Here is a 22,694-nt window from a genome sequence, read left to right on the forward strand (position 1 = left end):
GCATGAGTTTTCAGTTTAAGTTTTGGAGGAATCTTGGTTCATAATGTCAAATACTGACCAGTGAATTCAGTAGTTCACACAGAAATCATGCTGGGGAAATGATGGACAAATAATGGGAGAATATAATTTTCTTTTTCATGAGACCCCAAAGAGATGGAATATTTCCCCATGTCATATAGGCATGAACGGAAAGTTCAGAATAAAGATGATGATGTTGCATGCAATTTTGCGGCAGACATTGTTACGAAAGATGAATTCAATAATTCCAGAAGAATCCAAAAATGAACATGGGTCCATGCTGTAGTCAAACCTTGATGCCCATCCCTAATACACTATAAAAGTTCACAGAGCACACAACTAACAACAGCATTTTTGAGCAGCTTTCTGCAAGTCCACAGCTAAAATCACATCGCCAGGGGTACCCCAAAACACAAATCCAAGCAACAGATACAAATTAACATTGCCTAAAATCAAAATTGAGAGGATTGTACAGCAATAACTTTGATCATCAGTAATGACCCCCCTACCTTTTTCGACCAACAAAAGAAACAGGAACTACCACGTCACTTTACTGCAAGACCTATGAAGACAATAGTGCTTCAATTTTTGCTATTTGATCTTCTTCATTCTTGGGAGTTGGATTCTTGTTTGCCTCATCATAAAGATCGTGTTTCCACTTTTCAACCACCTTACTTGGATTAGGTCCTTGCCTTGAACTGAATCTGTCTCTCCCCCTGTGATCACTATTGCCATGGTACCTGTCTCTTGATGGAAATTTGCCCCTCCATGTTTCACCCCTGTTTGCATACCTCTCACCAGTAAATGGTCTCTCATATCTACCAGGATGGCGTGACATGTGGTCAGTTCTTTCATTCTTTCTTCCGCCATCTACTTCAGGGTGAGAAGGATTAGGCTTAACAAGCTCCGTTGCAACTTTCTCAGTATCCACTGGGATCTTTTCCTCCCTAAATGACCTTTTCTTCACAGGTGGTTTAGGATCTTCCTTTACTTCAAAGTACCTGTCATGGCGCCAAACATCATTTTGCCTTCCTGAAACTTTGCTCTTCTCATCATTCATCTGCTTATCATTTGTTGTGGCTCTGTTTGACGTCTCTTTCGCATCTTTCCACCATCCTCGCTCTTCAGGGGGAAACAAAAGATAGTAACTAAATCTTCAACAGTAAATACACAGGTCATAATATGCAGGTAGGAAATACAATTTTCTTCTCCAGAAATGTTTAGCTGACTATGCTCTCAAGCATTTTCTACTTTTCAAAACTTAAGAGCATCATATGCTTATAGTAGAATAAGTATCTAACATACTTGCACCCAAAAGTGTAGCCTAACAATCAATGAAGTTGATGCGAACCTTGGAGACTGAGGTTTGAGTCCTCTTGCTTAAGGAATAACTATGGTACCTACATGCTGGAGGTGCACACAAGTTGGCCCATAAACCAGCATTAGCAAGGAAAAAAACTAGATAATGTACTAATAACAAGTTGGCCTGGGCACCAAGCAAAGAAAAGGAAGGTTCTCTCATTACAAACAGAAAGATTCCAATCACAGGTCAAGTCAAATTAGAGGTCATACAATGGTCTGATCCTTGCTTTTGCTCCTCAGGAAAGAAAAATGGAAGGTTACTCATCAAAATGCAAGAATAATATGTGGAAACTCACCAGTTGCTGCCTTATGCCTGAAGCTTCGATCAACTTGCCCAGCACTACCACGCTCATCGTGCTGTTATAAGATATGCACAGGCAAGTCTAACATGGTTATATACATGGATCTACTTGGAAGTCAACGGGCTGAACAAGAATCCCACAACATCAGCCACAATATAAGAAAAGCAGATTAACTTAAATCAATGCACTTGTCCGTGGAAAATCTATTCTCGTCTACTGAAATTCAAAATCTGAAATTTATTTATTCATTTTCTGACAATTAGAACCTAAATTTTATTCAAATATCAAGCAACATTATTCTTTTTTAAAAATAAGTACAACGAAGCCCAGTAATAAGAAAGTACAGGGAGGAAAGGAATGAAGCAAAATTATTCTTTAGATGTTCAAGTGTAGCAAACCAAAATATCTAGACAGTCAATTCAAATTGAAAATAGCTGCTCAAACTACAAATTTAATAGAATTTGTTTCATTTGTTCTTTTGCTGATTTGAATTCCATTCCCATCCCTCTCCACTAATTAACAGTCATGTTATCCTAATTGTACGCATGAATGAATAAAGGAACTATCATCAAGTATATTCGCATGCTACAATAAAGTAGAAACAAAATCCTCCAAAGAGCCAGGTCATCAAAATTCTACCACACCAGTAATCAAAAGCATAAGCTAACACAAACTGACACAAGAAGAAAATGAAGTTAGTATACACAACACAGAAACCTGAAAAAATGAGGTAGAACGAGGTACTACTGATGGATTTGTAGAGTGTTTGGATGATCGATGGCGAGATCCTTCATTGGGATCAGAAGAATCTTTGATCCCATCATCTTTAGCTGCTACGTTCTCAGATGGTTTCCTTGGAGTTCTTTCTGACTTCGAATCTTGCACTGACGGAGCATCAAGAGGCACAGCATCTTGCAGACGGCGATGGTGTTTTAAATCCCGTTCTGAATTGTTTCCACTATCTAAATTGTGTGTGGTAGNATTGTACACATGAATGAATAAAGGAACTATCATCAAGTATATTCGCATGCTTCAATAAAGTAGAAACAAACTCCTCCAAAGAGCCAGGTCATCAAAATTCTACCACACCAGTAATCAAAAGCATAATCTAACACAAACTGACACAAGAAGAAAATGAAGTTAGTATATACAACACAGAAACCTGAAAAAATGAGGTAGAACGAGGTACTACTGATGGATTTGTAGAGTGTTTGGATGATCGATGGCGAGATCCTTCATTGGGATCAGAAGAATCTTTGATCCCATCATCTTTAGCTGCTACGTTCTCAGATGGTTTCCTTGGAGTTCTTTCTGACTTCGAATCTTGCACTGACGGAGCATCAAGAGGCACAGCATCTTGCAGACGGCGATGGTGTTTTAAATCCCGTTCTGAATTGTTTCCACTATCTAAATTGTGTGTGGTAGGTGGCCTCTCAGTTTCTTGTCTACTGTGTTTCCTTGATCTCTTTGGACTAGAAAGAACAAACATGATACAGAATATTAGCACATCCACATCATTTACAAATTGAGTTATTCCAAATGAAGCTCAAGGTGTGCAATAAACAGAATTCCAATTTCTCAAGACACAATTTACTGTTTCCAGTTGTGAAGCAGTTGAAGACACAAATCTTTAACTCTCAAAACCAAAAATAGTTTCTTCTCTTACTCCAGTATTTTTCATATAAGAACCCATTCACTTATGTCAAAAAAGATTAAAATCTTGAAGACCAAATGGTTCTTTTTTCTCACCCCACTATTTTTCCTCCTCTCAGACTACTAGTATAACTTAAGTCCAACAGAAACCCCCCTTTCACGTAACTAATTTTCATTTTAACGCTGATAAACAAAAGAAAAAGAGAAAACTTCATAGACCCAGTAAATCCTAAAACTTCAAGATTACAAAGTAAACTTCATAGACCCAGTAAATCCTAAAACTTCAAGGTTACAAAGTCCCGCCAACTGTTTCTTTTACCTCAGCTCTTCTAATAATTAATTTTATTCTAACCCTAAATCATTCGAAAGATATTAAAATTCATCTCTATTTGCAAGTAGAGAGTTCCCAATTTTTCCAAGAAAATACATATAATGTAGAGAGAAATCGATTACCTGGGTTCTTGATCGAACCGAGAACGGTGGCATTTCGAGTCGGAATCGCGACCCTCTCGACGAGACGACATTAGGGTAAATCTTGAACAGAGACGATAACTTGGATAAAGCTGGGACTCATAAATGGTGATGACAGCCTACAATGGAAGATTATGTAAAACCAGATATTCGGGTCGAGGATACAGTGAGGGCCCAATATTAATGGGCCTTAAGACTTGCGCAAAATAGGCTCTTTCAATGTCACCATTTATTTTTCGGAAAATTGTATATAATAGCAAACTATTAATTCAAATTAAATATTATAAACATAGTTTGATTTAATTGTATCCCAAGCAAACTGTTGTTATTTTGTCTCTCTCCTGGTGAATCTCGCTCGTCACTCTTGTTCTCTCTCCCGCCTCTCTCGATTTTTATACAAACGCAAATGTATAAATGCTTTTGTGTTTGTATAAAGCGAGAGAAAATTGTATTTATACATATATTTTCATTCCCCTCTCCAAGATCTCGCTCGCTAGTCTCTCCCTCGCCTCTATCGCATACACAAACAAAAAAGTATAAATTGTGTTTCTGTTTGTATAAAGCGAGAGAAAATTGTATATACACATGCAAATACATATATTTTCGTCCTATACACTTATAATTATACAATACAAATATTCCCCTGCCCATTTCTCTTTTGTCTTTCTCTCTTTCTCGCTTTATACAAACACAGATTATACAGTTGATTTTTTGTATATGTATACCGAAACAAAAACAGAAACAGATTATATGCAACTGCTTTCTTTTGTATATGTATAACGAAATATATATATTTATGTTTGCTATGGAGCGCAATTATGCAAACTATAGTTATAACATACAAATATGATTTTTGTGTTTGCTATATGTGAAAGTTGCTCTAGAGTAAATTTTAGGTTTAGCAAACATAAAAATCATATTTGTATGTTATAGCTACAGTTTGTATAATTGCGCTTCTTAATCTGTATATTTCGGTATACATATACATAAAAAATATGTATTTGGGTTTATTTGTATATTTCGATATACAAATGGGTCCTGCATTTGTATATTTCGATCTATTTGTATATTTTGGTATACAAATGGGTCCTGCATTTGTATATTTCGGTATACAAATGGGATGACAAAAAACATGAAATGTTTGCTGCGAATTACAAATAAAAGAAACTATGACTATAACATTTAATTTGAATTAATAGTTTGTTATTTCATACAATTTTCCTTTTTAACCTCTTTAAGAAAATATTTGCAAAAATAAACTTATAGCCAACATGAGTCACGTAAAATTTTAACGATTTGTCGGAATTTAAAATTAATGGACAACTTTTTTTGGCATCAAGAATCGCCAAAATTTCCAGATAAATCTTGACTAATCGCCAGACTTTTGCTTCAAAATTAGTCCAACAAATAACTCCAAATTTAATACGTGATCTTCTAATATTATCCCAACAATTTACAATAGTTAGATTTAACATAAACCTTCAAACATCAACACTCATTTTGTCTTTTTCAATAAGATTTTTTAAAGCTAAACAAACACAATAATGGTGATAGGCAATGAATCTTTAATTTTCTACATTACATATTTCATTGCTTTTTAATTGTAATTGTGTGCCCATAATTTTAATTTATTAAAAGAAGGATAAGGGGGAGAAATTTTCTAGCGTGCGTCTAAAATTATTAAAGTTTGTTAACAAGGCCAAAAATTATACCGTCTTACAACTTACAAGAGTTTACTGAAAATAAGTTTCACTATTTTAAGGTATGCTAGATGGCTTTTTTTTTTTTTAATACTATCAGGTCAAGATAATTATAATTAATTGTCTTATACTAAATGAGATTAGTAAGATACAAAATCAGACAAGCAACTTGATGCAACATACTTAGAACATATTGAAGTGAAATAATTCTTTATATTGTTAGTAGATACTTATTATTTATATAAATTCTTAAATAAAATGATGGTAGATGAACTTAAGTACTTGTTTACCAAGATGTTCTTTGAAAACCAAACTCGAAATCAATAATTTCAAAAACTATTTCCAAAATCAAATTCAAACACCACTTTGGTTCATTAACTAAGGATAGTGGGAAAAAAAATAATAAAAATCAACCTATATGATATTAAACATATAATAGTTTATCTTGTTGCATGACATGTCAATCTAAAGTATATCAATGTACGTAGCCAGCCAACCAACTGAGTTACTATAAATAAAGTTGAGCTCGTTGAATGATTGAAGTAAAATCAACTCTTTGGTTTAAATCTGGTGCACCATTTTACAAGAAGATCTTCAATGTTTGCATCCATTCGAGTGCCTACGCCTCCCCAGACTAACATGTGACCAACATCTCCAAATGATTCACCACTAACTTGGTGAACTGTCTTGAAGCCAATCCTTGTGTAGAATTTCACAAGCTGTTACAATCAAAGAGAAACGTCCAATTTGTTATCAGAATCGACTCTTCTACTTGAATTAGAAAGTAAAAATCAGTAGGTGTGAATGCTTCAGATAATGCAGTAGAAAAGCCTATTGTCTGGTGATAAGAGCGCAATACATCATGTGTGAGTTTAGAGGGCATGTTACATATTTGAACTGTGTCTCAGACAAAAGGCTTTGGTAGCTAAGTGAAAAAGGGGAATAACTCTCATTTTCAGAGTTCCAATTAACAATACGAGAAAGAAAATTGGTAATTTTGCAATCCAAAAACAGGGTAAACAATTGCATAATAATTAACCCAGAAGGAGAAATTGGTGAATAACCTTTGTGTGGTAAAGCTCAGTATCATAAATGGCGAGCAATTCAGCTTTTGTACAACCAGAGTCATAACCATGCCTAATTGCGACTGCTCCAATAAACAATCCAATCCCAAATATTGATTTTTCCATCCCCAAAGTTTCTCTCTGAAGTCTGATTGAGTCTAAATGTAGAATTTTACCTTGAAACCAAACCCTTATCAAACCCTCAGCTTTTCCAAGGTCTCTTTGGGTTTTTAAGCTCTTTGCTGTGATTCTGAAAAAGGGTCCTAATGTTTTCAGCTGAAGATCAAGATTTTGGTATCTCGATGCTTCCATGATTTCTGACATGGTCGGAAAGTTATCCTCAGAATTTACACTGTTTGTTCTTATTTTTTGGTGACTCTGAGATGAACTACCGGAGAGTGAAATTTGAGAGATGAGGGATTTAGGATAAGAAATTTTCTGTTTTGTAGATGTTGGTGTTCTTGGTTGAGGGAATTGAGTTGTGGAGTTTTTGATAGAAATTGGGCATTTTGTGCAAGGATATGAACTCATTGTTTTGAAAATTAGAGGATATGAAATTGTGGAATGCCTCACAAAGTACACATTTTTACTCTCTTTATCTCTACTTTGAACACTGCTATCTTTGCAGTTTATCGAACACATAATTGTTCATTCATATATCTAGCATGTGGACTCATGTCTTCCAAATAATCATAATACGATAAACTATAAATGAACTTTTATCAATCATATTATGCATCATAAAATAAAAAATATATATATCCCAATTAATCGTTCATTTAATAAAAAACAATGAACACCTTCCGAAGCTGAGCATCTTGTTCTAATACATACAATGATGCAATATTATAATAGATTATATTATTTTTCGTCATTTCATAATAATTTTCCATCATTTCATAATTATGAGCACCAGCAATCTAAAGAATATAGTACAATTTTACAACAAGGTAGAGTTATTAACAAAAAGGTAGTTACAAATGATAAAAGGTCATTTGGACATGATAATTATTTAGTTTTTTTTCAGAATAATTTCACCTAACAAAAAATTAAACAATATGATACGATAAAAATTAACAATCAGAACATTGTATTTAAAGTAACAATACACTAAGTAACAACCATCGAAACAAAGTTGGAAGTTAATCATTACACTTGTTGCAGCGTTTTACAATATACAATTACACAGTTATATACAAAGAATACATGGATAAAGAAAGACCGCACCCACCCCACACTGGATAAAGAAAAATTTATTACTGTATTATCTTCTGAATAAATAGATTTTCACTATGTTATGCCTTTCAAAAATTCTGGCTTGTTTTAACAAAGAATGCGTCAATTGGTACATATTTGCTAGCATTTGGAGATGATTTCTGTTTCTTTTTCTGCCGACTGCTGCTTCCAGTATGGCCTCTCTGGGCAGCCCTAACAAAAAATTAGAAAATATAAGATACACCACCAATACTGAGAAGCCAAAGGGAAAAAAGGAGAGGAAAAGAACTACTTGATACAATGGCATTTAACTAGATGAGGAAATATATCCATGTATCATCAACACCATGAAGTAGAAGGTACCTCTGTTGTGGCATAAAACTTCTGTGGTGGTTACCTGATTCTTCACCTTGCAGCTTTTCAGCAAGATGAAAATCAGAATGTTCTTGCCTTTCTTCAATGAAACTTGGAGGCATTTCAATACCACAAATAGGGCATTTGTAGTCGTCCACCCAAAGAAATAATTGCTTCTGATCTGATACAGACCCTGCTTCATCATTCGTGCAGTTAACACCAATTTCCCATCTATCACAGCTGCTTGCCTCCAATTGTCCCATATAAGAATCGACCTTATCAGACTTTATTGTATGATCAGTATCGGTTGGTTCATGAACCTGAATACAATGACATGTTGACAATTAGAAAGCTCAGTATTTGAATCATTAAACTTTCTTTGGTCATATAGTTGCACTTTAACTTTTTAGTGAGAAAAACATATACCTTAGGTTGAGGTTCACTACTTTGAGGTACAACAGTTTCATTCAATTCTTCATTAATGTTCCCTATTACATGGCAACTGTAAGTAGAATCTGATGCCTTGCTTTCCATTGAAGAGTCACGCAGATCACAAGAAGTCTCAGCGCAGTAGGTAGGACAACAATTCTCATCAACTGAGAAAGTATTATCACAAACATCAGAGACCAAGGGCCTGTAATCGCTTGTCTTTACTCCAGAAACATCTCCAGAAAGAATAAAATTAGAAAGAGTTTTTTGTGTAGGATCAGGTGGAATCCCATTCTTGTCTTCACTGAAATGAGACATTCGAAGTCCTGATAGAAAATTCAACTACTGAGTCAAAATGCCTCATGCTGGAAATTTGCAGTCAAATAACACAACATCAAAATAGGTAATGGCAACAGCTGAACATGTCATTTCCAGCTCAGGGAAGACAATAATATTAATGGTGTGGAATTCTGTTTTGGGCCTTTTGATGCCACCAAAGCACATTCATAAATCCTTAATTAACCAATGAATGAAATTAAAAGCTACAGAAACATGGTGGCAAGGGAGTGGGACAGCATCAAAAACTGATAGAAGCAAAATGATAGAAATTTAAAACCCCTCCACTGTTGTAAACGAGGGCAAAATCAGTCCCCTCATATAAATCAAAATAAGACCTATAAAACAGCAAATCCAAATAGCCTAAGGAACTAATAAAATCTATGAATTGTTCTCTATATTTGCTTCTTCTTTTGCGCTGCCTGATAATGTTAACCTTCTTCAGAGAAATTATAGGCTTTCGAATGTTTTATTCATTAGTAGCAGTAACCTCTCCTTCAATCCAATAGCAGCCTCAGAAAGATTAGGAGAAAATAAATTTTTCAAACTTCAAGCTACACAATGCTACCAAATTTCAATTGATATCATGAATTTTTCAAACCAAATAAAAATATCAACACTTCAAATTCCAAGTCCCCCCTTTCACTCGCCATCTGCAGTAATTAAGCAGAAGGAAAGAAGATGACTCCCCTAAGATGTAAAAGCAGACCAATATTTGATCAACAGCTTATAATCTCTTTTTTTTAAAAAAATTAAAAAAATTTGAAGTGTATTGTGGTATACAAATCATTACAGATACTTCGCCAAATTTTTGAATGATTTCAGCTACATGTGAATTTAAATATTTTGAGGCACATTTTTTATGCTTTTCTCCACAAACACAATCATCATAATATTCCCACACAAAAAAAACAGTAACAGCTTATTTATAGCACTGAGCAATATAGAGAAGGGAAACCACACAAGACAACCATATTTTCTAAAAGGAACTGAACAATGTTAAAGTACCCACCCATGAGCCTCAAAGAAACAGGAAATTCGGCTTTAAGCAGCTTTGAAGCATGTTTCAAGATTTCCTCGCTTGAACTTATGTAACTTGGCAAAGTCACCGCTCGAGATCGAACCTGGAGACCTTGACTATATCAGCTAATTTTATATAGAAATAACCTAAATCTATGTAGTAAAAGTCACTAAAGCAAAATGTTGGAAGTACCTCAAAGGATGCGGTTTTCAGTTTTAGTGTCAATGTTCGCCCAAAAAGACCTTCCTTTTTCATATCAGCAGAAAGCATCTCTGATAGATCAACTGCAAGCCAAAGTTGACAAAATTAACTTGGTTTCATAGTAAATTATTTCTGGGCTTCAAGCAGAAGGAAAATTTCTCCATACTCAAAATCTAAGGCGGGGAAGGGAGGACATATGCATTGGTCATGCAATCAGAAACCCTGGCAGTAGCTAAAACCTTACCTAATTTTTGAAAAAGCAAAGCTTCATCTTCAGTGGCTGAAAATGTTCTTTCATTACTTATACTCTTTCTCATCCTATATTGAGGAGTATCGGTTCCACCAAGTCCTAGACCGACGGAAAGGAAAAAGTCTGCNAATTTCTCCATACTCAAAATCTAGGGGGGGGGGAAGGGAGGACATATGCATTGGTCATGCAATCAGAAACCCTGGCAGTAACTAAAACCTTACCTAATTTTTGAAAAAGCAAAGCTTCATCTTCAGTGGCTGAAAATGTTCTTTCATTACTTATACTCTTTCTCATCCTATATTGAGGAGTATCGGTTCCACCAAGTCCTAGACCGACGGAAAGGAAAAAGTCTGCAACAAAAAGGCAACTGATATGTTGTCAATATACAGAAGAATCCATCAATGGGAAAATTCAGGACACAAGCAGTGACCACATCAGTTGATCAAATTTGAAGAAAACCTCTCAAACACAACAGAACATCATATTATACAAGCTCAAATCGAGCTTGAACTTTCTAGGGTGTGTTCTTGTCAGATTAAGGGGAAATAAAAGAGATCGATTATATCATAAACAAACCTGCTGAAGAACGAGAAAACAGGCCACAAAGGAAACTACTCTTTTGCAGCATCTCCTCACAGGTTGATATTCCAAAGACATCCTTTAAGATACGTTCAGTGACCTTACCAATGCCCCCAATCTGTACACAGTTTCCTGAATGTCAGATTATAGACCTACATCCTAAAATGTAAAAGCAAAAGTGAACTGCCCAATTTGAATGAAGATACTTCACAAACCAGAGAGCCTAAACATAACAGCTACTCTCCGTACCTTCCTTATTGGAAGTGAAGAAATAAATGTCACAACAGCACTTCGATCATTTGGCAAAACAAACTGGCCATTGGGTTTGTTGATATCTGAACAAACCTGTGAGACGGAATAAAGAAGCTATTATTCAAAAATCCACATCTTCATTTTGATACAAAAAAGTGTGAATAGCTGAATGTGCCTATTTAGTTGGGTTTCCAATCCATCTTCTATCATGAATTTCCAAAATTATGATGCAATCTTTCCCTAGTTTGGTGAGGCATACCTAGAAATGAGTTTGGATAATCCTCCTAGCTTCAATGCAGAAACTAATGCATCCTGTAGACGCCTCAATAAAATTCTATGTAGAATGCGCATATTCATTTCATAAGAGGACAAAGAACTAAAATAAATTATTTTCATTTTCAATACCTTAGCAAGTAAGCGGTTTGGTGCAACTCCCGCACTACACGTTAGACCTGTCTCAAGGTGTACACTTTCTCTAAGCTCTTCAGCTACCTTAAAGGAGTGGAACAACCAAAAAATGGAGGATCACAAGACACAAACAAAGTAAAGGAAAGAAAAAACAAGGATAGATAAGATTGGGAGGAAATTCTGATGGAAAAGAATCTAATGTAGACTTACTTCTCCACTCGTAATGCCCCTCTCTTTGCAAACACTAGTAATATCTAGGTATGCCTCATCCAAGCTGGCAGCCAAAAAGTTCGGATCATATTTCTGAAAAACTATGAGAAGATGGAGTAACAATCCAAATAATTAGGCACATATCAATCAAAAACCACCAAGTCCATAGAAGTACAGTATGAAACCTTTTCTTGTTAAGTTGCTGTAATGATTATATTTCTGAAAGTCTACAGGGACAAATAACAACTCCGGACATAGTTTACGTGCAATGAATCCAGGCATTGCAGCTCGAACACCAAATTTCCGGGCCTATAAAGCATAAGTACATGTTATTCAGAAAAAGGGAAAAGGAAAACACAAAGAAACAACAAACTTTACAGAAATAGGAATCTGAAAGCTAAATTATAAATGAGCTAAACATGAATATCCACCAGCAACATTTGTGCAGAAAGCATCTCTGATTAATCGGAAAGTCAAACCTCATAGTTCGCTGTGGAAAGCATGGACATGCTGCCAACAGCCATTGGCCTGCCTTTCAATGAAGGATTACACAAGGTTTCAACAGCTGCATAAAAAGCATCCATATCCACATGTAGCCAGATCCTTGACAAATCACGTGTGGCTTCTAGCTCTAAAATCCTTTTGTCAGCAATCTGGAAAAGAAAAGGAAAGAAGCTAACTTGATATATAAAAGTTGATCAAAAGTTTGGTTATGCAGTTAAAGCCACCCTGCATCCCAGCAGAGAACCATAGGCAGATATAGCTTACGGCTACGGGTTTATATTAGATTTGAACCCATAATTTTAACAATACAAAGAATTCAATAGTAAAAATCTTAAAAGTTGAACCCATAACAATTTAAATCCTGGATCCACCTCTATTCCCACCCCAGTCCATCTCAGATCCCAACTGACCAGAAAACTAATTGAATTTGTTCTTCTGACAGTTGGAACTCATAATTGCACACTTAGTATATCCTCATATAGCAGCAGCCAACTGATCCTAGACTTTAAAAAAAAAATCCTTACACGCATCACAAATGAGCACAACATTTTATTATCATAAATACTCAATCAAAAACACTCGGACATCCACAAACACATCAATTCATGTATGCAGAGAACACGGATAGAGAGAAATAGGCAATTAGGTTCCTGACATGACACATTTGAAACATAACCATTTTCCTAATTGTCATTAAATAAAAGTACCTTCTGATGATGAGATATATCTTGTGCAGTGAGTTTGGAGTACTGAATACGCATGTTCTCGATTTTCTGCTTCGTATAAGCTTCCTTCTTTTCCTCATTCTCAAAATACTTGGACCCTTTACTCATTTCATACACTATCCTCTGTACTTTTTCCTTGTCCACCCCCTCCATTCCTACAATTTCGATCATCAATCACTAAAATCTCATACAGAACAACAATTTAAACTTTGAGAAAAATTGATCCGAAACCAATTTAAACAAGTTAGGTCAACTAATCAACTCATTATACATTCAATCTATTGGGAACAATTTCATAATAAACTGATGATTTACACTTAAAACAGATGATTGAAGCAATTAATTTGTAATAAAAACAATTGGAAATACCTAAATTTTCAAAAAAAAAACACTAAAAAGTAAAAATTACCTGCTTTGGCATTGGTAAAGACTGTGTGATAAGATTCCCATGGGCGAGAAGAAGAAGGATCTTCGCTCCCTACTGAAGTTTCGCTCTTCGCCATTGATTGAGTTGCTTCCGCAAGAAGATGAAGTTTTCACCTAAAAGGGGAAAGACCGCGGCTTTTGATTTTGTCCCAATTTGATAAATATTTTACGCGCCACCTCTTTAGTTTTTGAAATCATACTTTGCACACTTAAGTTTTTGAGTTTCACGGAATTCTCCCCCGTACTTATTTCCCGGTAACAAAGGTCCAAAACTATGCTTAATGATTCATTTCTCGTCATTGCTTTAAACAAACAATTTTATCCCTCAAAATAATTTATAAAGACATTATGTATTCCACTTTGAATGCGATGAATAAACATTTTCCAAATACAACTAAATAATTTAGTGATTATTAATTATTGACGTATTAAAATCATTATAAAAATAGACTGCACACACTCATGAAAAAATTAATTAATTTAATAAATAAGTGATCAATAAATCCTCAATGTTTGATAGTAAAGATGTATTAGACAAAATTGAATTGAAAAACAAGTCATACTCCAGGCCATCCATTTAATTTGTGTTATGAGTTAAAACTACACTTTATATAAGGGAAAAAGAATTGTTCAAAAGAAAAAAAAGGGACAAAACCCAAAGTCGTATTTTTTATGTTCATTTGTCAAAATCCACATGAATGCAAGTTAAGGCAAAATTTCCTGGCAACTTACTATAAGCGGACTCAAAGGAACTTCCAAAGTGTTGTCACTCAAATACTTCCATTAGAATGGTAAAATACGAGATTTAATTTGTAATCTTAAAACTAAGATATGTTTATGTTTTACAATAGGTAAAGATGATCTGTTAGTGTATTTATATATAACTAGTGTATATAACTTAAATTCAAAGATTACATATAAATAATTATAAAGAGGGAAAATGTATTAAACTATGTAGAAAATTAAAACAACACCTAAAATTGCATTAAAACCTAATGTTATTGTTATTTTTATGATGGTCAGACCAACTTGCATGCACCTCGTTTTACCCGACACATGCTACCTCCTACCATGGAATAACTTTTAAATTACTCCATTATTATGTTATTAGTGTAGAGTTTAAAGGAAAAATCTTTTTGGCCAGAAAATTTGACCAGAATGATATTTTATATATGTTATTTTACATTTTAAAACATTTTTACCCGTTTAACTTTAATACTTTTTAACTAAAAAATGGAAAAAAGATCAGTTTATTTTTAAATTAAAAAAAAATCTTATAGTTTTTTAAATTTTCTGGCCAAAATAGTAAAAGCTAGACAATGACATTTACTATCAAATTCAAGTTGAAGGTTAACCGTGTTTTCACATATAATTAATTTAATTATATGTCCAAGATGGACCGCATTTGCATGCATGTGGCACAAACAATGGACAAGTTTTGTTTATTTCCTTAATTTCTACAAGTAATTAAGAATCATTAACACAAATATATTACTCAAAAGAACCGGCACAATACACCTAATCGATTTGAATTGAAAAAAAATTGTCAGTCAATTACTCTATAATATTTGAATTTGGCAGAAGAATTGAACGTCGTCTTGAAATTCTTTAATTCGTGACAAACATAATATTGACTTGGAATCTTTACGTACTAATGATACAATTAGCTAGCTGTACTAAATATTTTTTACCAATTATTAATTTAATACGTACCAAACTTTGCAGGTTTTCCCTATAAATATGCATGCATTGATCATAGCTTAGTCCAACAACTCGAAATAATAATCCGTACATTTAAAAAAAAAATCGCATGTATACATTAGCATTGTTGTGATCGAAACAGTGAATTCGTCGCCATGGAAACTGCGAAGATGGAATTTTTTCTACCTTGGCTAGTGATTTATTTTCTTGTTTGTTATTCAGGTTTGTTATTAATGCTAGCCTATTTTATATAGTGAAACATTATTAAAAACCTTTTATATGAATATCAGCTCTCTCTTTTTTGGTAGGGGTTGAAGTTTATGGTGAAGACTACGATTATAGTTTCACATCTGAGGTAAAACGCTTCCCCACCCTATGCAATCTTTATATACTACTAATATTTTAATTATGAACCTGGAAGATTTGAATTCCAGATTTTCTATATACGATTACAAATTGCATACACTATGTTAGTGTAATTTAACGTGTTGTAATAATATTGACACCAAAAAAATAAATAAAATTGTTGTAATAGGTAGGTAACTCGCTCGATGGTGTTTTACAAATATTAATACAAAATTACCATGCATATGCTTCCAGTGTTTGGCAGATCCCCTTAGTGCTCAATACAATGGAGGAATAGTTGTGAATCCAAACTTCAATGAGGGACTCAATGGCTGGAGAAAATCTGGATTTGCAAATATGGCCACTAGGATGTCCAATAATACAAATAACACTTTCATTGTGGCTACTAACAGAAATGGACCCCTTCATGGTCTTACCCAAAAATATTTCTTGAAAAAAGATACTTACTATGTCACTTCAGGTACTACGATTTAATTTTTTACTTACTCAATTAATTTTAACCCGCCCAATTGACACTCGTATAATTTGCAGCTTGGGTGCAAGTGAGCCATGGAGATGGAATTATAGATGCTCATGTGGCTCTAGCATTCAGAGGACCATTTGGAATTCAACGTACTGGATGGGCTATTGCTCGTTCTGGCTGCTGGTCTATGCTAAAAGGTGGCTTAATACTAACTACTTCAGCTCATGTGGACTTATATCTTGAGGTAAGTTGTTTTACCTTTTATATTAAAATATAGACATAATACATAAATGTACTCTTTAACCGACCTCAGTTAACATCCTATGCCCCCAAACTTGTATAAATTGTTGAACAAGTTATGTATGATACATATTTCCTAGTTATACTAATTCCACTTTTGTTTAATTATTTTCACTTGTATCTATTTCTAGGCCAACAATACCGCTATTGAGTTATGGGCAGATAGCATATCAGTAAAACCTTTTTCCCAAGAGGAATGGAAATTTCATCAACATCAAAGTACAGAGAAGGTAAATGACTTGAGTAAAATTTTACATGTATGAGACCGTGCCAAATTGAAATTAAATGCTTGATCAACATATTTACTCTGGGTTGGATCTAGCTTAGAAGTCATGAATTCACGTGAACTCAATAACTTTTGTCTAAATTCTGTATATAGAGACAGGAAACCATAAGAGTAACAAATTTTTCAAAGTTCTATTTTGTACCTTTTCAATGGTTTGAGTTTGATGAGATGTCCACTCTTCTTGGCTAAATGATTGTACTGAAATACTGTCTATCCATATGTCAATTTCCGCATTATTGGTCTGGGAAAAGGAAAAAAGAAAAGATGGAGAATAAGTAATTAACGATATTCATGTAATCAAGTTTATTATTGTATATTGAGTTATGGGCAGATAGTATATCAGTAAAACCATTTTCCCAAGAGGAATGGAAATTTCATCAACATCAAAGTACAGAGAAGATAAATGACTAGAGTAAAATTTTACATGTACAAGACCGTGTTGAATTGAAATTAAATGCTCAATCAACACATTTACTCTGGGATGGACCTAGCTTAGAACTGATGAATTCACGTGAATTCAATAACTTTTGTCCAAACTTTGTATATGTAATAAAAAAAATAGCTAATAATATGTTGCAGGTACGTAAAGCTAAAGTGAAAATCCAAGCAGTGGATTCTCAAGGCCAACCATTACCAAACGCAACGGTCTCCCTGGCACAACAAAGGAACAATTTCCCATTTGGCAATGCAATAAGCCAACATATCCTCAACAACAAAGCCTATCAAGATTGGTTTACATCACGATTCAAGTACACAGTTTTCGAGAATGAAATGAAATGGTATGCCAACGAGAAAATCCAGGGCAAACAGGACTACAACATGGCGGATGCCATGCTCAGTTTTGTCCACAAACATAACATTCAAGTCCGTGGCCACAACATTTTCTGGAACAACCCCCAGAACATGCCCTCGTGGACGCGTTCTCTTTCACCAGCACAACTCTCTTCAGCTGCATCCAAAAGGATCAATTCGGTGATGAATCAATACCTAGGCCAACTTATTCACTGGGATGTTGTGAACGAAAACGTCCACTTCTCATTTTTAGAGAATATACTCGGAAAAAATGCGTCTGCTATTTATTACAAGAAGGCTAATGAAATCGATAGCAAGGCAATTCCATTCTTGAATGATTTCAATACAATTGAACATGAGTTTGATGGAACTTCAAACCCATCAAAGTACTTGGAAAAAATTCGAGATCTTCGATCCCACGGTTATAATGGGCCGTTGGGAATTGGGGTGCAGGGGCATTTTGTCAAACCAAATTTACCTTATATAAGATCTTCTCTTGATATGCTTGCTTCAGCTGGATTGCCAATTTGGATCACCGAGTTAGATGTTGCAAACACCACCAATCAGGTAATTTTCAAGTCTTTTACATAAATAGCGGATTAAATTCACTATTTACTTTTTCAAGCCGATATACATAAGATTATACATACATACATCTAATTTAAGTTATTTCAACATAATAATAATATTTTTTTTATTATAGCGAGTAAAATTCAGTAACTATACGTGAAACTAACCTAACGATCTTTCAAATTGGACAGGAAGTATATTTGGAAGAGATCATAAGGGAGGTTCATGCACATCCAGGTGTGAAAGGGATAATGATATGGGCACCATGGGGTCCTAAAGGATGTTACAGAATGTGTTTGACTGATAATAATTTCAAGAATTTGCCTACTGGAGATATTGTTGACAAGATTATTAAAGAATGGAGTCATCAAGGTTTTTCTGGTACTACTAATGAAAATGGCATTTTTGAAACTTCACTTTTTCATGGAGAATATCAAGTTGAAATCAAGCATCATGAAAAACAAACATATGCCTCCATGGCTCAGAAAGTTAAGGTGGCAGCACAAAAGGATGGAACAAGGGAAAATTCACATTACACAATTTTTGTTTGACACTAATTCTGATTAATTACTCCTAATTATGTATTGCATAATTATAATTAGGAATTAAATTTGACCAAATATGTTCTTTATATATCCGTGTAGCTTTAAATATACTGTTACTAGTCTCTAGTTTATTTTTGTTAAATTTCATTTCAAATAAGGATTTTTTGGCCCAATTAAATAATAATAGAAGTATGATTAAAACAAATTGTTAATCGAGGACATATCAGAAAAGAAACATATATTGGAATCTAGAAACACTTGCTAGGCAAAGAAGAATGAATTAGAAAAAAATGAAAAGAAGCTAGCGACCCTAGATTTTTTATTTTGATTTTTTTGGAAAATTGATTCGATGAAGTTTGGATTGAAGTTAAAGATGTGTTTTGGACATAGTTTTTTAGTACATATTTAACATTTTAAAAAACATAATTTATATTTTATACCAATAAATTCTAAAACCTATTAAGAATACTTAATTGTACCAAATAAACATACTTGATAATCCCAAATTATGCAGAACCTTTATGGGTAACGTTCATTATCATTATCACAAATTATAATCATGTACAAATAAGCTTGACACAAAATTATTATTCATATAATGAACTTGACAATACACTATCCTAAAATTATAACATGATTTTAATAACAACAATTCAATAATTTACAAAGATCCATCAATGAAAACAAATAAATAACAACAATTGTAGTAACTAAAATTGGGATAAATTTTAAAATAGACCAAAACTTATATCGTGAGCCAAAAAGAGGTCTGATTTGGAATTTAAATTTTTTTAAAAAAAAATTATGGCCAAGGTTGTGGAACTAAATATAGATATGCCTTAAACAAGCCATTCCATTTATTGTTTCGATTTAGAAAAATATTTAAGGTTCTCCATTTCCTCAAGAGTTGGAGTCACGATAATATATAGTAATTGGTCAAAAGTAAAAACATACATGTATACAAAAACTAATTTTAAAATATACCTTAATAGGAATTGAAAATCTTTGACTTTGAATCTCCAAAAAAAGAAATATAATTGATTTTCATTCCCAATCAATTAAATTTAAGCCTAATAAACTAATTCGAAAATATGCCTCAGTAAGAATTGAAAATCTTTGATTTAGAATTTCCAAAAAAGGAAATATAATTGATTTTCATTCCTAATCAATTTAAACCTTGTAAACTTTTACACTATAAATAGTACTGATGTTGAACACTTCATGCATATCATTACTTGCATTTTAACACCATCTCAAGGTAAATGTAATTTATTGGTAATTCTTAGTTCCCAAGGAGAGGAGCAGTACAAGGAATTTATTTACTCAACTATTTTTTGTGATTTATATAATTGTTAGATTTAGATATTAAATTACACTATTTTTCTCCTCATAGTAATTATCTATTTGTAAATGCAGATTATTTGCTATGGATATCATGAAAAGAGAAGTTCTAGTTGTAGTGTCATATTATTTACTACTTGTTTCAACAGGTTTTGTATCTCTTTTTTTTCATTAAAGTGTGTTTGGTACGAAGAAAAATAGTTTATGAAAAATATTTTCTAATTTTTATACATTTGTTTGGTCAAAGCAAATTCCTTCAAAATAAAAAAAAATTGAGATATGTTAATTTATGACTCTATTGTTATATATTTGACAGGGTTTGAAGTTTATGCGAGAGATTATGACTACAGTTATACAGCCGAGGTATTATTTTTTTTGCTTTAAATCATTTACAAGAATAAAAAAATTATTTAATATTTTGTCTTGTTGATTAGCTAATTAATTACTCTATCATTTGTCATGGTTATGTTTGTAGTGTTTGGAAAGACCTCTTAAACCTCAATATAATGGAGGGATAGTGGTAAATCCAGAATTTAATGATGGATTAACTGGATGGACCCTTTTCGGGGATGCTAAAATTGAACACAACGTTGCAAATGATGGAAATAATTTCATTGTCGCCTCAAAGAGAAAAGGACCGTATCATGGTTTCTCACAAGAGTTTCAATTGGAAAAAGACAAGTTCTATGTGATTTCTGGTACTAACTTCAACAATTATAACGTGAATTATATATACATATATTATATATTCGTCTGATTATTTTTTGCTTAAGCATTGATGAATGACTATTGAGATATATTTAATCTCTAGGATGGCTACAAGTGAATCATGGTGATGATGCCAATGTAGCAGTCATATTCAAGACACAAAGTGGTTTTCAACATGCTGCTTGGGGGATTGCTAAATCTGGTTGTTGGTCTATGTTTAAGGGTGGCTTAGTTGTTAATGCTTCTGGTCCTGCTCAACTCTATTTTGAGGTAAAAAATACTAATCAGTTACCAATTATCATTAATCATATATAGATTAATATATAATACTTAATAAACTTGATTACATGAATATCGTTAATTACTTATTCTCGATTTTTTCTTTTTTTTTCTTTTTCCCAGACCAATAATGCGGATATTGACATATGGGTAGACAGTATTTCAGTACAATCATTTAGCCAAGAAGAGTGGACGTCTCATCAAACTCAAACCATTGAAAAGGTACAAAATAGAACTTTGAAAAATTTGTTACTCTATGGTCTCCTCTCTCTCGCTATTATATGTTCGATTTCATTTCTTGTAATATTATGTAGGTACGCAAAAGTAAAGTCGCAATCCAAGTGGTTGACTCACAAGGCAAGGCTTTACCTAATGCGACAATCTCTTTGTTTCAAGGAAGAGCCAATTTCCCATTTGGTGTTGCAATGAACAAAAACATTCTTAATAACAATGCTTACCAAAATTGGTTCTTCTCGAGATTCAAGTACACAGTATTTGAAGATGAAATGAAATGGTACAGTACTGAAAATTCTCAAGGCAAAGTAGACTACTCAACTTCTGATGCAATGGTCAATTTATGCAAGAGTAAAGGTGTTAGTATCCGAGGCCAAAATGTTCTTTGGGACGACCAAAAATTTCAGCCAAATTGGGTCCCTGCATTGTCTCCACAACAACTCTCTGTTGCTGCTGGAAAAAGGGTTGCATCAGTTGTTACGAAATATAGAGGCCAACTTCTTCATTGGGATGTTATGAATGAAAATCTTCACTTCAAATTCTTCGAGAGTAAACTTGGTGCAAATGCATCTGCTACCTTCTATCGTCTGGCCTCACAATTTGATGATAAAACACCTCTGTTTTTAAACGAATATAATACGATAGAAGTGCCAAGTGACGGACAATCATCACCAGCTAATTATCTTAATATGATTAAACAACTGAGAACAGGAGGGTACGCAGGTCCTCTTGGAATTGGATTAGAAGGACATTTTGGTGCTCCGACCATAGCTTATATTAGGGCCGGACTCGATACACTTGCTTCTGCAAAATTGCCCATGTGGATCACTGAGTTGGATGTTAGACCAGAGCAAAATCAGGTAAATTAAATGAATACGATATATTTCCCATAATTGTTGTAACAATTTTTCTTTCTTTTGGCAGGCACAAGTGTTGGATCAAGTTATAAAGGAGATAGTTGGACACCCAGCTGTTCAAGGGTTAATAATTTGGTCAGCATGGAAACCAACTGGATGTTTCAGAATGTGTTTAACTGATAACAATTTCAAAAATCTACCGACGGGAGATGTTGTAGACAAAGCTCGTGTGACATTATCACATGAGGGTTTGATTGGGACTACAAATGCTGAAGGTTATTTCGAGACTTCACTATTTCATGGAGATTATAAAGCCATTGTTACTCATCCTTCCATGGCGGATTCGTCCTTTCACCACAATTTGACGGTTACGCCCACAGCTGAAAGTCATGAGAAATTATCATTGAGTTACAAATTTACTGCTACATAAAACTATTATAGGCCATAGAGATTATATGTATAGTAAATCTATAAATAATGTAATGATAGAATACAAAAGTTGAATGAAAGAACGACTCTTTTTCTATTATTATCAACATGTTAACGCAAACATATTTTGTGATGCCCTTTCAAAATATTTTCTAAAATAAGTACTTCATTTATAAGTTATGTATAGCTCTAATGAAAAAAGTTTGTTTAGGTAATTAGATAAGTATGTATCGGGAGTTTCCTTCCCCTTCTTGTGGTATCAATAAAAAGTAAAAATTAACTTTAAAAAATATATAAGTATAATAAAATTAATTAAATAAATAATTTTATGTAAGAGTTTGGT

The 22,694-nt window shown here is 33.7% G+C and overlaps 6 protein-coding genes across 8 annotated transcripts; 3 read left to right on the top strand and 3 right to left on the bottom strand.

Annotated features, from left to right (window-relative positions):
- Nucleotides 1–304: 304 nt before the first annotated feature.
- Nucleotides 305–3,932, bottom strand: LOC125843484 (uncharacterized). Of its 2 annotated transcripts, none has more exons than XM_049522718.1 (4): nt 3,789–3,932; nt 2,875–3,154; nt 1,677–1,737; nt 305–1,140 (listed from the first exon to the last, which is right to left on the bottom strand). In XM_049522718.1, exons 1-4 carry the CDS (start codon nt 3,857–3,859, stop codon nt 581–583), a joined length of 972 nt encoding a protein of 323 aa, XP_049378675.1. In that variant the 5' UTR covers nt 3,860–3,932; the 3' UTR covers nt 305–580. The 2 variants fall into 2 exon arrangements, with proteins under 2 accessions (XP_049378675.1, XP_049378595.1); XM_049522638.1 differs by having other exon boundaries at nt 2,845–3,154.
- Nucleotides 3,933–5,994: 2,062 nt separating this feature from the next.
- LOC125844088 (uncharacterized) lies at nt 5,995–7,143 on the bottom strand. The gene is made up of 2 exons (XM_049523368.1): nt 6,571–7,143; nt 5,995–6,225 (listed from the first exon to the last, which is right to left on the bottom strand). Exons 1-2 carry the CDS (start codon nt 7,099–7,101, stop codon nt 6,055–6,057), a joined length of 702 nt encoding a protein of 233 aa, XP_049379325.1. The 5' UTR covers nt 7,102–7,143; the 3' UTR covers nt 5,995–6,054.
- Nucleotides 7,144–7,685: 542 nt separating this feature from the next.
- Nucleotides 7,686–13,672, bottom strand: LOC125841214 (DNA polymerase kappa). 2 transcript variants are annotated; one of them, XM_049520410.1, is made up of 14 exons: nt 13,464–13,672; nt 13,037–13,209; nt 12,305–12,478; nt 12,011–12,134; nt 11,826–11,926; nt 11,613–11,699; nt 11,205–11,300; nt 10,953–11,073; nt 10,371–10,499; nt 10,118–10,209; nt 9,917–10,028; nt 8,566–8,894; nt 8,149–8,459; nt 7,686–7,998 (listed from the first exon to the last, which is right to left on the bottom strand). In XM_049520410.1, exons 1-14 carry the CDS (start codon nt 13,555–13,557, stop codon nt 7,875–7,877), a joined length of 2,067 nt encoding a protein of 688 aa, XP_049376367.1. In that variant the 5' UTR covers nt 13,558–13,672; the 3' UTR covers nt 7,686–7,874. The 2 variants fall into 2 exon arrangements, with proteins under 2 accessions (XP_049376367.1, XP_049376288.1); XM_049520331.1 differs by lacking the exon at nt 10,371–10,499 and adding an exon at nt 10,598–10,726.
- A 3,512-nt stretch (nt 13,673–17,184) lies between these two features.
- Nucleotides 17,185–18,509, top strand: LOC125843635 (endo-1,4-beta-xylanase 5-like). Its single transcript, XM_049522826.1, has 2 exons — nt 17,185–17,955; nt 18,150–18,509. Exons 1-2 carry the CDS (start codon nt 17,368–17,370, stop codon nt 18,507–18,509), a joined length of 948 nt encoding a protein of 315 aa, XP_049378783.1. The 5' UTR covers nt 17,185–17,367.
- Nucleotides 18,510–19,929: 1,420 nt separating this feature from the next.
- LOC125851939 (endo-1,4-beta-xylanase 5-like) lies at nt 19,930–21,159 on the top strand. Its single transcript, XM_049531685.1, has 6 exons — nt 19,930–19,993; nt 20,161–20,207; nt 20,320–20,542; nt 20,656–20,822; nt 20,955–21,090; nt 21,146–21,159. The coding sequence occupies exons 1-6, from the start codon at nt 19,930–19,932 to the stop codon at nt 21,157–21,159; spliced, it is 651 nt and encodes a 216-aa protein (XP_049387642.1).
- Nucleotides 21,160–21,239: 80 nt separating this feature from the next.
- Nucleotides 21,240–22,352, top strand: LOC125851949 (endo-1,4-beta-xylanase 5-like). The gene is made up of 2 exons (XM_049531690.1): nt 21,240–21,925; nt 21,990–22,352. Exons 1-2 carry the CDS (start codon nt 21,257–21,259, stop codon nt 22,350–22,352), a joined length of 1,032 nt encoding a protein of 343 aa, XP_049387647.1. The 5' UTR covers nt 21,240–21,256.
- The last annotated feature ends 342 nt before the right edge of the window (nt 22,353–22,694 follow it).

The sequence above is a fragment of the Solanum stenotomum genome, chromosome 1 (genome assembly GCF_019186545.1).
Source record: "Solanum stenotomum isolate F172 chromosome 1, ASM1918654v1, whole genome shotgun sequence".
NCBI lineage: Eukaryota > Viridiplantae > Streptophyta > Magnoliopsida > Solanales > Solanaceae > Solanum > Solanum stenotomum.

Bases quoted from the DNA above. Each gene is read 5' to 3' on its own strand.
- LOC125843635 (XM_049522826.1), top strand. From the start codon at position 17,368: ATGAAATGGTATGCCAACGAGAAAATCCAGGGCAAACAGGACTACAAC. The intron at 17,956-18,149 runs GTAATTTTCAAG...CAAATTGGACAG, and splicing joins TTGCAAACACCACCAATCAG to GAAGTATATTTGGAAGAGAT.
- LOC125841214 (XM_049520410.1), bottom strand. From the start codon at position 13,557: ATGGCGAAGAGCGAAACTTCAGTAGGGAGCGAAGATCCTTCTTCTTCT. The intron at 13,210-13,463 runs GTAATTTTTACT...TCGAAATTGTAG, and splicing joins CTTTACCAATGCCAAAGCAG to GAATGGAGGGGGTGGACAAG. The intron at 10,210-10,370 runs GTAAGGTTTTAG...TTTGGCTTGCAG, and splicing joins TTTGCTTTTTCAAAAATTAG to TTGATCTATCAGAGATGCTT.
- LOC125851949 (XM_049531690.1), top strand. From the start codon at position 21,257: ATGAACAAAAACATTCTTAATAACAATGCTTACCAAAATTGGTTCTTC. The intron at 21,926-21,989 runs GTAAATTAAATG...TTCTTTTGGCAG, and splicing joins TTAGACCAGAGCAAAATCAG to GCACAAGTGTTGGATCAAGT.
- LOC125851939 (XM_049531685.1), top strand. From the start codon at position 19,930: ATGGATATCATGAAAAGAGAAGTTCTAGTTGTAGTGTCATATTATTTA. The intron at 20,208-20,319 runs GTATTATTTTTT...TTATGTTTGTAG, and splicing joins ACTACAGTTATACAGCCGAG to TGTTTGGAAAGACCTCTTAA. The intron at 20,823-20,954 runs GTAAAAAATACT...TCTTTTTCCCAG, and splicing joins CTGCTCAACTCTATTTTGAG to ACCAATAATGCGGATATTGA.
- LOC125844088 (XM_049523368.1), bottom strand. From the start codon at position 7,101: ATGAGTTCATATCCTTGCACAAAATGCCCAATTTCTATCAAAAACTCC. The intron at 6,226-6,570 runs GTTATTCACCAA...TGATTGTAACAG, and splicing joins CTGAGCTTTACCACACAAAG to CTTGTGAAATTCTACACAAG.
- LOC125843484 (XM_049522638.1), bottom strand. From the start codon at position 3,859: ATGTCGTCTCGTCGAGAGGGTCGCGATTCCGACTCGAAATGCCACCGT. The intron at 1,738-2,844 runs GTTTCTGTGTTG...ATCTTATAACAG, and splicing joins GTTCTACCTCATTTTTTCAG to CACGATGAGCGTGGTAGTGC. The intron at 1,141-1,676 runs GTGAGTTTCCAC...TTCCCCCTGAAG, and splicing joins CAGGCATAAGGCAGCAACTG to AGCGAGGATGGTGGAAAGAT.